The sequence below is a fragment of the Lygodium microphyllum genome, chromosome 9 (assembly GCF_053477565.2).
Source record: "Lygodium microphyllum isolate KBCC chromosome 9, Lygodium_microphyllum_v1.1.10, whole genome shotgun sequence".
NCBI lineage: Eukaryota > Viridiplantae > Streptophyta > Polypodiopsida > Schizaeales > Lygodiaceae > Lygodium > Lygodium microphyllum.
This window is the reverse complement of record NC_141143.1, coordinates 157239573-157256040: the sequence shown is the minus strand read 5'-3', so window position 1 is coordinate 157256040 and position 16468 is coordinate 157239573. Positions and strand designations below refer to the sequence as shown.

The following is a 16468-nucleotide window of genomic DNA, read 5'->3' as shown; positions in this document are numbered from 1 at the left end:
AAATCTCTCTTCATGTTCTGGTTGTAAACCAAGTGGAGCATTTGAGATCTTGTCATGGTGTTTTTGCTTTGCAGTAGTGCACGTGATGAAAGCATAGTGCTTGAAAATCCAAATATGGATGTATTATACAAAGCTTTACTGAGGGACTTAAACATGGGAATCGATGGTGTGTATTACTGTTGTCTCCAAAGGAACTAGTTAATGCTCCAAGGAAAGGACATTTTTATGCATATAATCACCTATCATGTACTGTTTACAGGAGTTAATACTGAGATGAAAGAACATGCTAAAAGACATGCAGTAATCATGAATAACTTGAGGATGAACTAGGAAAAACAAAGTGACAACTCCATGTGTACATCTGGTTATAGAGATTCATATGCAAGAAAGCCCCAACATTTTTCCTTTTTGGTGATTTCAGATCTATGAAATAGGAGGTGGCACGGGTACATGTGCGAAAAACATTTTGGATTACATCAAACTTAAGGCACCTCATATTTACAAGAACATGAGCTATGTGTATGTCTGAACAATGCTTTTCTTGATATAATGTTTGAATCCTTGAGGATATATGCTGATTGGCTTATATTTAATACCTTATGGTCTTAACATACTTTGATTACTTTTCAGCTTGTTTAAGTCTTTGTTGTGTTGGCATGATGTGCATTTGTTTCACCTTCTGTAGTGTTCTGCTTCTAGATGTCTGCATTATACTGCATCAGACTGAGACCTAGGTCAAGATTTGCACATGCAATTTGCTGTACTATATGAAGAACTAGTATCAAATTCGAAAGAGTAGTGGGACAATTTAAGATTCTGCATGGGCTGTATCCCCATAATCCACAACAAGACTTACCAGCACTAGTAAAACTGAAGTTCTCTTTTATTTACAGCAAGTACTATCTGTCATTAATGTTTTTGACAAGCCTTGCTTCCTGTGCACAGCTCGGTTGAGATCAGTAATGCTCTAGCCAAAATGCAATTGGAATCCGTCCATGATGTGAAGAGCCACGAGTACCATTATTTTGTGGAGTGTCGAGATGCATGCAGTAGATCTGGATGGGGTAATGCAGGCTACATATTAGATTCTAAAGCTGATTGTTTTTTTTTTTTTGGGTTGTGTTTCCTATGTCTCCTGTCTAAGTTCTAACTTAAATGCAACATAGAAATAGTTTGGCAAACTCCAAAGAGACAAAAGAGGTTTAAATTATTTCAAATGCTTGAATAAGCTGACCTGCTACTCCTCCAATTCCAACTCTGACAAATACAGTTGTCCAATGTGCTTGAACTTGAGTAAAACTGGATATTTCAGCTAAATATACTATTTGGCTATGTGCGACATATTTTCTGCTCAAAGTTAACCAAGCTCTTCAAGCAACCACTTGGATTAGAGTGCTGAGGGGTATTCTTGTAGCAGGCTCTATACTTAGCCTCTGAAGACTAACCTGTAATCATGGGCTGTTTCTTTCAAGTGCAAGATATCCTCAATCGAGACAATTGGTTCATCTTCTTCCAAGTGGATTTTCAAATGGCCTTTATGAAACAGAGGGTGAACTGCAATATTTTGAGATGAATCCAACTGGTAGGACAGGCCTGATCTTCTTAATGATTCTTAAAAGGTACATAGTACCTTGAAGATAGTTTACAGCATTTGCAGGTGCTTATGTATTGGAGTCCATCAGTACCTTCTTGGAGGTATAGAAGAGTGCGATGCTCATTAGCATAAAATATATCATGATCTTGGCCTGTTTTTATGCTTTTGTTTGTTTTTCTTGTCTACATGTTTTGTACATAAAGTAAGAGCTCCGACAGCCTATCCAGCATAGCCACCTGTCCTGCAACTCCTGCACCACCAGCAGCTGCCCAGGCAGGTGCCTTGGTGGATTGTAGACATTCAGCTCACATCAGCAAAGAATTTGGTATTGGTGCTTTTCACTATTTGCCCCCAATTTCACATCCAAAATTGGGGCTTTCAACGGATCTGGAGAAATTTGCTGCATCTGGCCTTGGATTTGGTTATTTCTTTGACATTGGCAGTGATTCTCTCGATATCCGGTGACTTTCAGCTCCATTGCCTTTGATGGCAGCTCTGTCTTGTAAGTTTTTGAGTTTTGCATTTTTGTGTCTTGTGTATTTTATTGACACAGATTCTTGGACAGCAGGCAGTTGCACTTTGTACGAAGCGTGCATCAAGAGAAGGAACTGTCATGAGCCAAGAAAGTGTGTAGAGCACCCAAAAAGTAGTGAAAACCCTAAAACATAGGGACCTAACCATAACCCTAGATCATAGGGGGCCCAAACCCTAACCCTAACTTTCTTGTACATAAGGCTTGAAAGTGAACAAAACAAGCTATTCATGTGTGTACAAAATGTGAGCTACTACTCATCTTGCTTCTATTCTTCATCTTGTGCAACCATTTCTCCATTTATAGCACAAACAGTGTGTGCCCTTCAATTGACGTGCGGACATACAAATTTGGATTGGAGATAGATCTCCAATACCCCAACGTGTCTCGAAGGGACGAGTCTATTCAACCAACCCATTCCACTTCATGGTAGAACTAAAGCAAACACTTGTCACACACGTCACTTTGTTGCATAGGCATGTCTTGCTACTATTTGTAATGAAGAACCTGTTTCTTGTTAGGTTAGGATTCAATTGCATGCACATTGGTATACACTCACAATGAACAAGTGAACCATAAGAGAGAAGAGAGTTGTTGGAACATCATATCCACTAATTTGAGAATTATAATGAAAGTACAATCCCTAAGGTACTAAAGTACTACACCTATTGATGGGTGTTCAGATGGGGGAAAAACCCTTCTCAAACTAGAAGGTAAAAAGTGTGTGTGGATAAAGGAGCGTTCACATCGGAGCTATGAAGGAACATGTGTGTAACAGACCCCCCGAGCGAATGATATGAATATACATAGAATTGGCAGATCAATTGGCAATGGTAGTAAGTCTAAAGCCTTGCGAAAGGCCTTAAACTTCTATATATAGAGAGCTTTTGTAAACACATCAGCCAAGTTGTCCTGTGTAGAGACATAAACCAAGTCAATGTCCCTTGCATAGAGCCTCTCTCTAACATAATGATGATGCATCTCAATGTGCTTAATGCGAGTATGAAAAATTAGATTCCTCGCAACTGCCATGACACTTTGATTGTTAGTATAGTTAGGAGTGGGTGATTGTTGTTCCACATTAAGATCAACCAAAAGGTGTTACTTCATGTTAACAGGCCAAGGATCTCGAGGATGTAGTGGGTGTCAAAGGCAAAAGTTGTGATAAGTTATGCTAGCTGGGCTTTGGGGGCTAGTTGGTGTTAGTTTTGACCCTAGGACAATTATTTGGCCAATAAGTGTTGGTGATAACACTAGGGACTAGCATTAATTAATTAATTATGCTAGTCTAAGAATCAACAAAAATTGGAGACCACTCTAGGTTGCAAATAGCCTAGCCAATTTAATTATGGACATGCACATTAAATTTTGGGTAGGGTCGGAAGGGTTGAAATTAAATTTCAAGATTATTTAATTCTGAAAATGAATTAAATGACTGGATAATGCTAAAAAATGGGTTTACAAGGCAATCACTTGAGAAAAATACCCATGCAAATTGGGAAAACGTTTTTGGGGGTTGGGTCTTAGCCATTTAATTAGTTTACAGCTTGGGGAAGAGGGAGTGAGAGAGCTGCTACTCCATTTTTTGATTAGAGAACAACAACTTGCTATAGAAGGCAACCATTTGGGGGCCTCAGCATGTAAGGGACAGCAAGGAGTCACCTCCCAAGGGATGGCAACAGCATTGCTGATGAGGTGACATTATTTTGGAGGTGTTTGGTAGGAGGTGATTGCATTAATTGCAAGCTGGAGCAGGCAGCAAGCAGAATTTAGAGTTTTCTCGCAAAGAAATTCAGGTCTCTCTCTCATCTTGTCTTTCTCTCACCTTCTCTAACCCATTCTCAAGAGATCTTAACATTTCTTAGCCATTTTGAGTAGATCTCAGCAAAATTTGGTGAACAAGAGAGATCTTTGTTGTAAACCCTAATTTTTTTGTAGAAATTCGGGTTTGATAGCCACCTTGGGACCCATGCCAATTGGTAAAGGCATTGTATACTCAATTCAACACCTGAAATTTGTGTAATTGTCAGGGAATTCAGATGCCAGCCCATTTACTGTAATTTGGGGCAGCATTTGGCTAGTTGGAGGTTCCATTCGTGCAAGTCCTGGGTGAAAAATCAAGGAGCAATTGGTCCGGATTGATTGCTGATTGTTGCTACAGCAAAGAGGCTTAGTGGAATAGCAAAGGAGATTGTATATCTCAGCTTGTACTCATTCCATTAGCAATCAAGTTAAAGAAATACCGAAAGGGGCGCCAATTTTGGGGCCAACAAGATGTCCAATGTCTAAGATTATTAAGGTGATTTGTGCATTTTAAGTTATGTTCATTTGCTGAATGCTGTAATTAAGTGCTTAATCAGGGAGTTACCACCCTTTCCAAGAAGGAATGCTAGTTTCATGGTTCGATTGTTAGGAAATCACTCAATCCCTTGATTTGGTGGGCCGGAGACACCTGATTGCAAGCCAAAGCTTTGTGCTAGTGCTGATTTTTCCTCTCAGTCGACAAAATTACAGCAATATATCTTCATACGGTGAGATGCAATCAAGTTGTAATGATGCTTCTTAGTATGAACATTCACAAGGGAATGAAGGAAATGCAATGCCCGACCTTGGAGAAGGCTCAAACCATGGATAACAAGCTGAAAATGCTGCTGCTGGGCAAGATGTAGGGCCTTTAAGGCATGATGAGACTAATGACCAGCAAAGTGAATAGGAATTTGATGATTGGTTCAAGAATCAGATGAGGACAGCAACAAAGCTTTTTACTGAATTGGCAAAGGATCCTCAATTTACCAGATTTTTGAATGTTTCAAAGAAGGACGACAAGGGCAAGAAGAATAAGTCATTTTCTACACCTTCAAGACAGCAAGGTGCATCAAAGAAAATGCCAAAACCTTCATTTGAAGCTCCCAAAGATGCTAATGAAGCAAAACAATTAGTACCTAAGGGGCAAGGAATGCAAATGTAAGGCTATCATGGAAGCGCCAATTCAATGGATTTTGGACAGCCAAATATGCGTGCTATGATAGGGCACCTAGGATAGTTTGGTGGAAGCATGATTTTTCATGCTATGGTATGCAGCAACCAGTGCATGGTATGCAAGGCCCAATGTATTCGGGTATGGTTGGAAATATGCAAAACTGTATGTATGGCAGCATTGGTTTGATGCTTGGGGCACAAAGTAGCATGTTTGGTAATGCATCTACACCCTTGAATGCTTATGGGGCTTAAGGAATGAATGTTGACAAATGCTCCGTTTGGCATTGGTTTTGATGTAAATTTAGTAAATGCACTCTTTTTGCAGCAGCCAATGTATGACAACTTGACACCCAAAGGGGCAGCAAAAGACTATGATGAGAGTGGAAAAGCATTGAAATTTGAGTTCTTCAGCGGTGCATAAGATAGGTTAAAAGCTTTGACTTTCATTCAGTAGTTTGATACAGCCTATTCAGGGGGGGAACTTCACGGAGTCCTTGAAGATTTGAAAGACAGCCACTTTCTTGAAAGGGAATGCATTGTAGTGGTCGTGCACTCTTTTGACGCAAAGTAGAGCACTGTCAATGTGGACACAATTCAAGCAAATAGCTTGGAAAAAGTTGGATGCTCAGGAATGCAAAAATTTGGAGCAATATAATAAGAAGTTTTAGGATGCATTGTTGCCTATTACTTCTTATCTCTCGGTACCCCTTCATGAGCAAGTGGAAAAATATGTTTGTGGGTTGCCCAAAGGAATTAGGGATTTGCATTAAATCCAGTGTCTAGCATGTCTCAGCTCATAGAGACTGCTGCTATAGCCGATGCTTTACTACGTGGGAAGGATTCAAGCTTCCTAGAGAGTGGAGAGAAGCCGAATAAAAAGTTGTTTAAGGCTGAGAAAAGGGGCAGATCTGAAAATCAGCTTGAAAAGACGCTAAAACAACAAAGAAAGGACTCGAAAATATTGGCACAACATAGGGAATAGAAGGGTCACATTGCAACAGACTGTCCCAATAGGCAGCAAGTTGGAAAATTAGAAAATCAGGGAGATTCTAAAAGAAAGAAGCCCAAAACATCAGTGGTATTGGTACCCAATGTTAATGATCAGCCCAATGATGATACTATTGAGTTGTGTAGAGCATGAGGAAAAATTAGGGATCAACATGCATTGGTTTTCTTCAGTAATGGTACACGAGCCAACTTCATCGCTGTAGATATGGTACCTCGTCTAGGCATCAAAGAGGATGAGATGCGACCCATGGGAGAAGTTGGAATGGCATGTAAAGGCCATGCATAGCTCATCACACCATAGATTTGAAAGCTTCGGTTGTATATACAGGGATATGTGGACAACAAAGAGTTCTTCATTGCTCCACTTGAGGGTTGTGATGTATTACTTAGTATGCTATGGTGTATTGTATGCATGTAGTGATTGATTCTCGTGCAAAAAAGATCACTATTTAGCATAAGGGAAATGCACTTACACTTGATGTAAAGTTGAAAGGTGAATCTGTTCCTGTTGTATGTATAGTTGCTATTTTTGAAGTAGTGAAAAATTATCTTTTAGTATACTTGGTTTTTACTAAGGATAAAGATGATAGTGAGCATGTTGGAAACATGTCTAAGTTAGAGAAGGATCGCATGTCATGTCTGAAAATGTATGCTGTTTACTTCTCTTAGTCACTTCTGGGGCAGCTACCGCTTGAAATACGTGAAGATCATGGCATAGATCTTATCCCTAGAAGTAGCCCACCTAATAAGCCTCCTACAGAGTCCGTGTAGCCCAACAACAGGAGATTATGAGTCAGGTGAATGAGCTGTTAGAAAAAGAACTGATTTAGCCCAACTCTTCTTTTTGTCCTCCAATGCTTTTGGTGCAGAAAAAGGATGGTTCATGGTATATGTGCATCAATTATCGTGCTCTAAATAAGATCATGATAAAGAATTACTTTTTGATTCCTCAGATCGATGACGTTATGGATAGATTGTAGGGGACAACCATATTCAACGGTATAGATTTGAAAAGTGGATATAATCAAATATGCATTAGACCGGAAGATGTGCCTAAGATAGCTTTCAATGCATCTTTTGGGCTGTATGAATTTCTTGTTATGCCTTTTGGACTTGTGAATACTCCTCCCACTTTTGATCGGATGATGGATCGCATCTTTAGCCCACATAGAGGATTTGTGGACACTTTCTATGATGACATGATTGTCTATTCAAAGAATGAGGTAGAGCATAGAAGACACTTGGATATTGTGTTAAGTGAACTCCGTGAGCATAGGCTAGTTATGTAGCACGGTTGGACAATAGTGCACAATGTTGTGATTGTGATGCCTTATGGAAATTCCAGTGTATGCTTTTACTTTGACACAATGCAATGTAATTGAGGATGATCGTAGGGATTTCAAAGGGGAGGTTTGTTACACAGGGATGTGAAATTTTGAGATGCTTTTCTCTCTCTCTCTCTCTCTCTCTCTATATATATATATATATATATATATATACACACATTGTTTGAAAAACTCAAGAATTGTCATTCTTATGTTCTTTCCCGCACTTGCATTAGAACGTAAGAATTGTTATTCTTACGTTCTTTCCCGCACTTGCACTAGAATGAGTAGCCTTTGCTATCAAAACACAAGATAGACCTGTTAGAGCTCCAAAAGTCCTCGTCTATCTCAGACTGAGGCTCATAGGCAAGAGATGACAAGGAATGACAAACATGATTGCTAACACCCCCTCTCATAGATCCTAGATGTGGCAAAAGGCCAAGGAAGAAACAAATCCTAGGGTGGCAAGAGAAATTCTAATATCAATGAAGTCTGTTGATGAAGACTACTAGATGAAGAAGCTCCTCTTGATCTTGGGAAACCCCCTTTGAAATACTAGGGGCTAGAAAATCCACAACCACACATCATGATCGTCCTTCTCTAAACGGGATGGGAGGTACAAGGGAATCACCGGAGGAGAGGGTGGGGGATGGGAAGGAACATGTGGAAAGATGGTGCATAAGTGGGAATGGGTGTAGCAATAGACAACTACCTCAAAGAACCTTGTATAAGAGAAGGGAAATGAAGCTTGTAAACCCACTCTCTTGTCAACTTGTTACGATAACAGCCCCTGTAGAAGTACCCTCAATATAAACGGCTTACTCGGTGAAGACAACTCAGGTACCAAGCCTAGTAAGGCCATACACGGAGAGGAATGGAAAGCCTAAGTTTGGAACATAAAGGGCTTGTGAAAGGGAGCTCGACGCATAGTTGGGAAATAAAGGCAAAGTGTCAACACTACTAATAGGCACCAAAACAATGTCACCAACAGTGACAAAACCCTAAGAAGGGCACAGATCTTACAACAAATCATCTCATGCAGTCATATGACTAGAAACTCCACTATCAACCAGCCAAGGCCTCTTAGAGGATGAGGCAACCATTGAAGAAGGCTCCTCCAAGTCAACAATATGAAGGAACACTGACTCATGGGTAATTGCTAGAGTAGAGGTAGAAGGCTCGAACATTGACTCATGGGTAATTGCTAGAGTAGAGGTAGAAGGCTCGAATGTTTTAGCTTCATCATTCGCTCCCAGACGAAGGTGAGGATACTTCTTCCAACATTGCTTCTTTGGATGTGTCCCCTTTCCACAATATGGGCATTTAGGCTTCTTTGAGTAGAGCTTAAAGAACTCTCATGTTGTTTAGTCTTTGACTTTCCTTTCTTCTTCTTTTGCCCTTTCGAATCTGCAACAAAAGCTTTAGTGGAGATGGATCCACTGGCAACCTCTGTGGTATGCTCGTCATGCTCCAAAACAAGCGGGGCAAGCTCCTCCAATAGAAGCTTTTAATTGGTCCTCGATGTAAGAAGGCTGGTGTAGAAAGCATCAAATCGGGGAGATGGAAGCTAAATTAGAAGAATCATAGCCATATCCTCTGAAGAGATCATCTTGCCAAGGAATGCAAGCTCATCCTTCAAGTTCTCCAATTTGTTGATATGATCCTTCATGGAAGGAGAATCATCAATGCAAGCATCCGTTATTTCTTCTCGAGAGTAATCTGGTGGGTAAATGCCTTCTAATGGCATATCCGTTGCTTTTTGCAACTTGCGTACATGCACTAGAACAGAAACCTGTAAGCTCATAAAGAGGAAGGATTGGTCTCTAGAGTTGAGGTGATGCCATAAGGTTGTACAATCCATCGATGATCCAATTGTGGGATCCTCCTCCGGACGGGAAATAGGGTGGGTAACAAACTCTCAAAGATCAAAGGTATCACGGATACACTTCACCTTACATGACCAAATTGAGTAGGTTGAACCATCAAGCCGGTCCTCTTTGGGTAAAGAAGGGAATACGGGCACTTGGATAGAGGGTACCATGGAAGGCATATGAAGGCTAGTAGAATGAGCCTTTTGTGAAACATGTAGAGAACAGGGAGGAGAGGGACCTTGTACAAATGGGCTAGGAGACCTCCGTTCGTTGTGTGAACTAGCACGAAAATCTCTCCATCTCTCAAAGGAAGAAATAGAGACTTCATCCTCTGAGTCAGCAAAGAACTGATGATAAGACATCTTCGAACCTGCAATCTTCGAGAAAGCTTTGTTGGATAGAGAAACAATTGTCGCTCGCCACCGCAAGGTTGTCACCTGCACCAAAAACTGTCACCCATAGCAGAAAGCAGTTGCTAAGGCCGAGGAAGTTGTTGCTTGCAGAAATATGTTGATGTCGGCACCAGGAGATGGACAACTGCAAAAAATATAAATTTGCGTTTTTGGCAAAACACAAAAGTTGATGCCACCTAATGCAAAATAGTTGTTGCTTGGTCCTTGGAGATTGTTGCATGACTGCTTGGGGTGAAAAATGGGTAGTGGACCACCTATTCAAGCTTTAAATGCGGTAAATGCAGGCTGAAAATCTGAGTTTTGGAAATTTGGGTTGCTCCTCTGCGATGAAAATCTACTCTTTTGCAAGAAATCTCCAGACTGTGTCCTCACTTAGGTGATGATACCATGTGAGATTGCTCAACAGAAGAGAAATAGGAACATAGAGAGAAGCAGAAAGAGAGAGAGAGAGGAAGCAGAAGATGAGGGAAGAATACTGCATTGACTGAAGAAGAATATTGATACAATGATGATGGATTGATTAGTCCCTGCATGCAGCCTAGAGTGTTAGGGAGGGCACCAGATCAAGCTGATGATGTTGATGGCGGCATCGGAGACAAAGGAAGATGACAGAGTTAGAGTGTGCACACTTGCTAGGGAAAAAGGAAGATGGATGATATGAATGACTGCCAAGTGGGGAATGGCTATAAATAGCCATGAAACCCCTAAATTGGCCGATTGAAATTTGGAAATGCCATAAATGTTGGTCGACTGCATTTAGTGCTGGTCATGGCATAATAAATGGCATTAAAAAATGCCAGATGGCCACCAAAAAATTCGAGTGGCAAGGACAATGTTTGACAGGTCTGTCATGTGTTTTGATGGGGGAGGCTACTCATTCTAGAGTAGCTATCTAGGTGCATTTCTTTTGTTTGTCGGGTTCTAGTGTGTCTTCCATGGACAATTTCTACATTTCCCAAAGATATCTCCAGACTATGTCCTCACCTAGGTGATGATACCATGTGAGAGTGCTCAACGGAAGAGAAACACGAACACAGAGAGAAGCAAAGAGAGAGAGAGAGAGAGAGAGAGAGAGAGAGAGAGAGAGAGAGAGGAAGCAGAAGATGAGGGAAGAATAATACATTGACTGAAGAAGAATGTTGATACAATGATGATGGACTGATCAGTCCCTGCATGCAGCCCACAGTGTGAGGGAGGACACTAGACCAGGCTGATGATGATGGCAGCATTGGACCCAGAGGAAGATGACGGAGTTAGAGTGTGCACCTGCTAGGGAAGAAGGAAGTTGAATGATATGAATGACTGCGAAGTGGGGAATGGCTATAAATAGCCACAAAACCCCTAAACTGGCCGATTGAAATTTGGAAATGCCATAAATGTTGGCCGACCACATTTAATATTGGTCATGGCACAATAAATGGCTTAAAAAATGCCAGATGGCCACAAAAAAATCCAAGTGGCAAGGACAATGTCCGACAGGTCTGTCATGTGTTTTGATGGGGGAGGCTACTCATTCTAGAGTGCTATCTAGGTGCATTTCTTTTGTTTGTTGGGGTCTAGTGTGCTTCCATGGACAATTTCTGCATTTCCCAAAGAAATCTCCAGACTGTGTCCTCACTTAGGTGATGATACCATGTGAGAGTGCTCAACGGAAGAGAAACACGAACACAGAGAGAAGCAGAAAGAGAGAGAGAGAGAGGAATCAGAAGATGAGGGAAGAATACTGCATTGACCGAAGAAGAATGTTGATACAATGATGGACTGATCAGTCCTTGCATGCAGCCCATAGTGTCAGGGAGGGCACTAGATCAGGTTGATGATGATGGCAGCGTCGGAGATGGAGGAAGATCACGGAGTTAAGAGTGTGCACTTGCTAGGGAAGAAGGAAGATGAATGGTATGAATGACTGCCAAGTGGGGAATGACTATAGATAGCCACAAAACCCCTAAACTGGCCGATTGAAATTTGGAAATGCCATAAATGTTGGCCGACCGCATTTAATGCTGGTCATAGCACAATAAATGGCTTAAAAAATGCTAGATGGCCACCAAAAAATCTGAGTGGCAAGGACGATGTCCAACAGGTTTGGACAGCCTGGGAAATGTAGAAATTGTCCACGGAAGATACACTAGAACCCGACAAACGAAAGAAATGCACCTAGATAGCCACTCTAGAATGTGTAGCCTCCCCCATGAAAACACATGATAGACCTTTTAGAGCTCCAAAAGTCCTTGTCGAGGCTCACAGGCTAGAGATGATATGACAAACATGATTGCTAACGAAAACACCATGTATGGCTGTTTTAAGCCATTGATAAACCATGTGCATTGGAGTAGGATCATAGGAACAACACACAACAAAAGCATAAGATTAGCCAGTGTTTAAACTTGCTAAATTTGCTTCAACATCCTTTACACTTGTGAATTTTCAGCAACAACCATGCATGATTGCTTCTTCTTTTCACTAGCATCTACATCCCTTAATGACATGTCCCTTTCAAGTGCAATAACTGCATCTCTTCTTTTTGGTACCTTCATCTTTGGTGCTTGAAGAGTCCATAGTAGAGGCTGATTTGCCTTTATCCTTGGAATTTGATGGTTGCTTGATTTTCCATATTCATATTGGAGCAATTCACCCATTATTGCTTCTCTTGTAATAGCAATGAAACCAACTCATCAAATGTGTATGCAACGGCGTTTCCTTTTGCAAGCAAGTGGAGTGTAGTGGCAAAACTCTAATGTGACCTAGGTACCAAGACAGTAGAAATAAGAAAAGCATAAAAACTAATCTCATTGATGTTTGGAAGTTGGTTCCTTAGATCGTTTACATGTGTAATGTAGGTATCCATTGAATCGCCCTTTGCTATGTTTTGTGGAATTAATGCAAATTAAGATTGGAGAATAATAATTGTTTAATGTTGGGACTGTTGGCTAAGAGTCAAATTTGGAGAAATGTGATATAGGTTGTTAAATTGTTACAAGTAGGTTTGGCAAGTGTAATGTAGGCACAAAGTGGGTTTACAAGATCAAGTGTAGATTTGATGGTAGCATTGATTGCTACAAGGAAAGACTTGTTGCCAAAGGGTATACTTAACAATGATGAGATATTTGCCTCCACTTTACGTATGACTATTATTCATAGTATATTGCTTTGGCGTCTCATTTTGATTGGCATGCGCATTAAGTGAATTTGAAAATTGTTGTCACAAGGATGTGAAATTTTATTGCTTTGCTTAGCATTTGATTAAAAGTTAATCAAATGTGCTAATGTGACTTGCACATGTGAGGTGCAAGTTAATTATTTCATAGTGTGGGATCCAAGACCTCGAGATATTAGTTGGTACTAAAGGTGAAAGTTGTAATAAGTTATGCATGACAGGTACTAGGTAATACCCAATGTCAGATTTGGACCTAGACTAATTTACTGGCCACTAATGTTAGTAGTGACATTAGAGACTAGGCATTAATTAATTAATTAATGCTAGTCTATAGATCAATAACTCCTCAGGGATACTTGGAAGACAAATTGATCTAGCTAATTTAATTATTGGTTGGTGGAATTAATTTTTTGAGCACTAGAATAATTATTAAATTAAATCTTAAAATTAATATTCAAAAAATTAATTTAATAAGCTAGATAATGCTGAAAAATGAGATTAGAAGGTTGCCACTTGGCAAACTTGCCCATGCAAGTGGAAAATACTGTTTTTAGGGGCTAGTGGAAGTCTATTTCCACCATTATGAGAGAGAAGGAGATTAATAGAGTGCAAGAAGAGGCTGTTGATGTGATTTGTAGCCACTAGGGATCAGTTCTACAGCATGTGGCAATAGTTTGGAGCCCTCCAGGAGCAGGTGGCATTAGCCCAAGGTCCCTTTGGTGCAGATGAGAGCATATAGGAGGGGGCAGCAGTCTCTTTGGTGGTCCTAAGCTATAGGTGACAACTTTCATGGCTATTTGAGCAGGCCAGTAGTAGCTTTTCAATGTTTCTCATGATGAAACTCTGAAATTTCTCTCTCTTCAGCATTTCCTCTCGTCCCCTAGCCATCTCTTAGGTTATCTCAACATTTTTCAAGAGTTTGAGCTATCAAAGGAAGAGATATCAGTTAATCTCTGCTGTAAATCCTAATTTACAGTAGACATTAGGGTTTGACAGCCATCTCAGAATGCATGCTTAGAATTGAGAGCCTAAGACTTGAATTTCAGCAGCTAAAATTGAGGAATTTCAAAAAGATTCAAGAGGCTAGCTAGCCAATATCAGATTTGGGGGTGAATTTGTTTTTCAAGGAGTAGAGGGAAGGCCAATCCCCACGCAAACCAAGGGGCAAATTGGTTTGGAGGCTTGCTGGTCAGTTTTGACAGCAACACGCAATTGGATTAGTGGAGGAGGCCAGGGAATCTTAGTTGTACTCCTTCCATTTGTAATATAAGATAAAGAAATACGGCAAGGGGTGCTAGTTTTGGGGCCAACAAGATGTTTAATGTCCAAGATTAAAGTGGTAAAGTGTGCATTTTTAGTTTAAGTGAATTTTATGCTTGCTGTAATTAGTGCTTAATTAGGTTATTTATCACCCTATCCGAGGAGGAAGTCTTGTTTCAATTGCCTTTTTGAGTGGTGATCTACATGAAGAGTAGTTGCCATACAACCTCTAGGTTTTGTTCAAAAAGGATCAAAGAGCAAGGTATGGCATTTGCATAAGGCATTGCATGGCTTGAAGTAGGCACCTCAGGCATGGTATGAGACAATACATGCTCATTTCATTACTCTTGTAGAGGGCAAGATATGGCATTTGCATAAGGCAATGTATGGCTTGAAGTAGGCACCTCAGGCATGGTATGAGATGATACATGCTCATTTGATTACTCTTGTAGCGGTCAACATCTACAAATACATTAGAATACATACGGCTTAGGCCTTTTGGCTGATCTCAGTGGGGGATAATAGTCACCCACTCCTATCTACACACATAGTCAGAGTGCTATGGTAGTTGCGAGGAACCTTGTGTTTCATGCTCACACTAAGTACATTGAGAAAAATTATCATACGCTAGAGAAAGGCTCCATGTAGGAGAGATCGAGTTGGTATATATCCTTACACGAGACAATTTGGCAAATGTAATTACAAAGGATCTTTTGAGAGAAAAGTTTGATGCCATCGGCAAGGTGCTAGGCTTACTACCATTTTGGAGGATTGATCGGTCATAGTCAGTATGTGTTCACATCATTTACTATAAGAGGGTTTGTTACACTTATCATGTTCCAGAGTCATTATGGTGTGAATGCTACCCATGCACATGGGCGCTTTTTACCTCTTGCTGAAGAAGGGCTTTTTTCCCGTGTGAAAACTCCTTAGGGTTTGATACTATTGTACCTCAAGGTTGTACTTTTATTCATTCATCTGTAGTTGCACTCTCACCCAATGCAAGGCTAAAGTGACCTATAAGCTGAGACCAAAATGGTGGTTATAACTAATCCATGGTATTTCTAGTATGGATAAACAAATAAACAGCAAGAAGTAGATTCACAAATGTGTCTCTGCTCTCCTATGATCCTTGAAGAGATATTTGCTATTTGTGATGTCAGCCTTATTGATTTGCACTTGCCCCAACTCTATTAAGTTTCCTTTTGCTCCATTAATTTCAAGTTGCAAGGACAGAAACAAGCCTCTCAAATTGTGTAGTGGACAGGTTGTTGCTCTTCTTTCTATGGAACAATGCCCACATATTTGAGTACCTCTCAGACCTTGCAATGCATCTTTGGTGTCCCAAAAAAGTAATTGAAGCCTTCGCTTTGAACTTATGGACCATGATGTTCATGCAATAGGAATTATCAAGTTGGGAGCTGAATTGCACTAAGGGAAAGATTGTAATTACCTCTTCCTAAGTGATGTGGTTGACCATCAAAATGCCTTGTACTCCATCTATGAAGCCCTTTATGTATTCTATCCATTCAGCCTCCAGCTCTTGGTTAAGGTGCTGTTCTTCTCTTGATTATGGTGGATGCAATATCACTGTAATTGCATAATTGGGTGTACGGAAAAATCCCAACAATCAATGATTTTCTCAACATGTATTCACCTCTACACAGAACTGTACATGGTTTCAGTCCCTTCACTAGCACAATCATGTTAGTCCATAAACTATTCCCTAAAACCATGTGTGTAAGGAGAGTGACTTTTTCCCTTCTTTACCTTCCCAATCAACCCTTCACTCTTGGGAAGTGTGTGCAGAACTCCTTGTTCATCTTTTGATCAACCTCTCCACAACCATGAACATGTCCACTGATGAGATTTTGGATGGCTTTAGAAGCTCTGATTGCCATTAGCCCAAACTTCGAGAAGCATGAGAGGATAGGATATGTTTGGCATGCTAGAGGAAGGTGGTGATACAGGAGCATACCCATTTGAATGATTTGCTTGCTATGAGATTAATGGTGAGGAGGCTGTCCTTTTTAGCAAGGGATTGGCTCTATTATACCACCATTGGCTTTTCTGTAAGAATTCAGCCTCATGTGTCAGATTATGATATCTTTTGGCCAAAGTGTTAGGGGGCCCAGTAGTTCTAAGGTGAAACATAAAGGTGAATTGAAATTTGTGGTAAGAGTGTGACTTGGTTTTTCCCAGTCTCAAAAAGTAATTTATTGCAATATTTTCCTAATGTTGTGAGAAATGATGCATTCAGTTTGGTGGTTGCAGGAAAAGTCGACAAGTGTCCATGTTTTGTTATCATGCTTGAGGTAAGTTAATTCAC

At 40.4% G+C, this 16468-nt stretch overlaps 1 protein-coding gene across 3 annotated transcripts in view; it reads left to right on the top strand.

The window, feature by feature from the left end:
* Nucleotides 1-16468, top strand: part of LOC148031775 (NADH dehydrogenase ubiquinone complex I, assembly factor-like protein (DUF185)) — a 49488-nt gene that overhangs the window by 20310 nt on the left and 12710 nt on the right. For all 3 annotated transcript variants that reach the window (XM_087685436.1, XM_087685437.1, XM_087685435.1), the window contains 3 exons: nucleotides 422-519; nucleotides 946-1064; nucleotides 16414-16454. In XM_087685436.1, the coding sequence (XP_087541562.1) occupies nucleotides 422-519; nucleotides 946-1064; nucleotides 16414-16454 (258 nt within the window). The remainder of the gene's footprint in view (nucleotides 1-421; nucleotides 520-945; nucleotides 1065-16413; nucleotides 16455-16468) is intronic.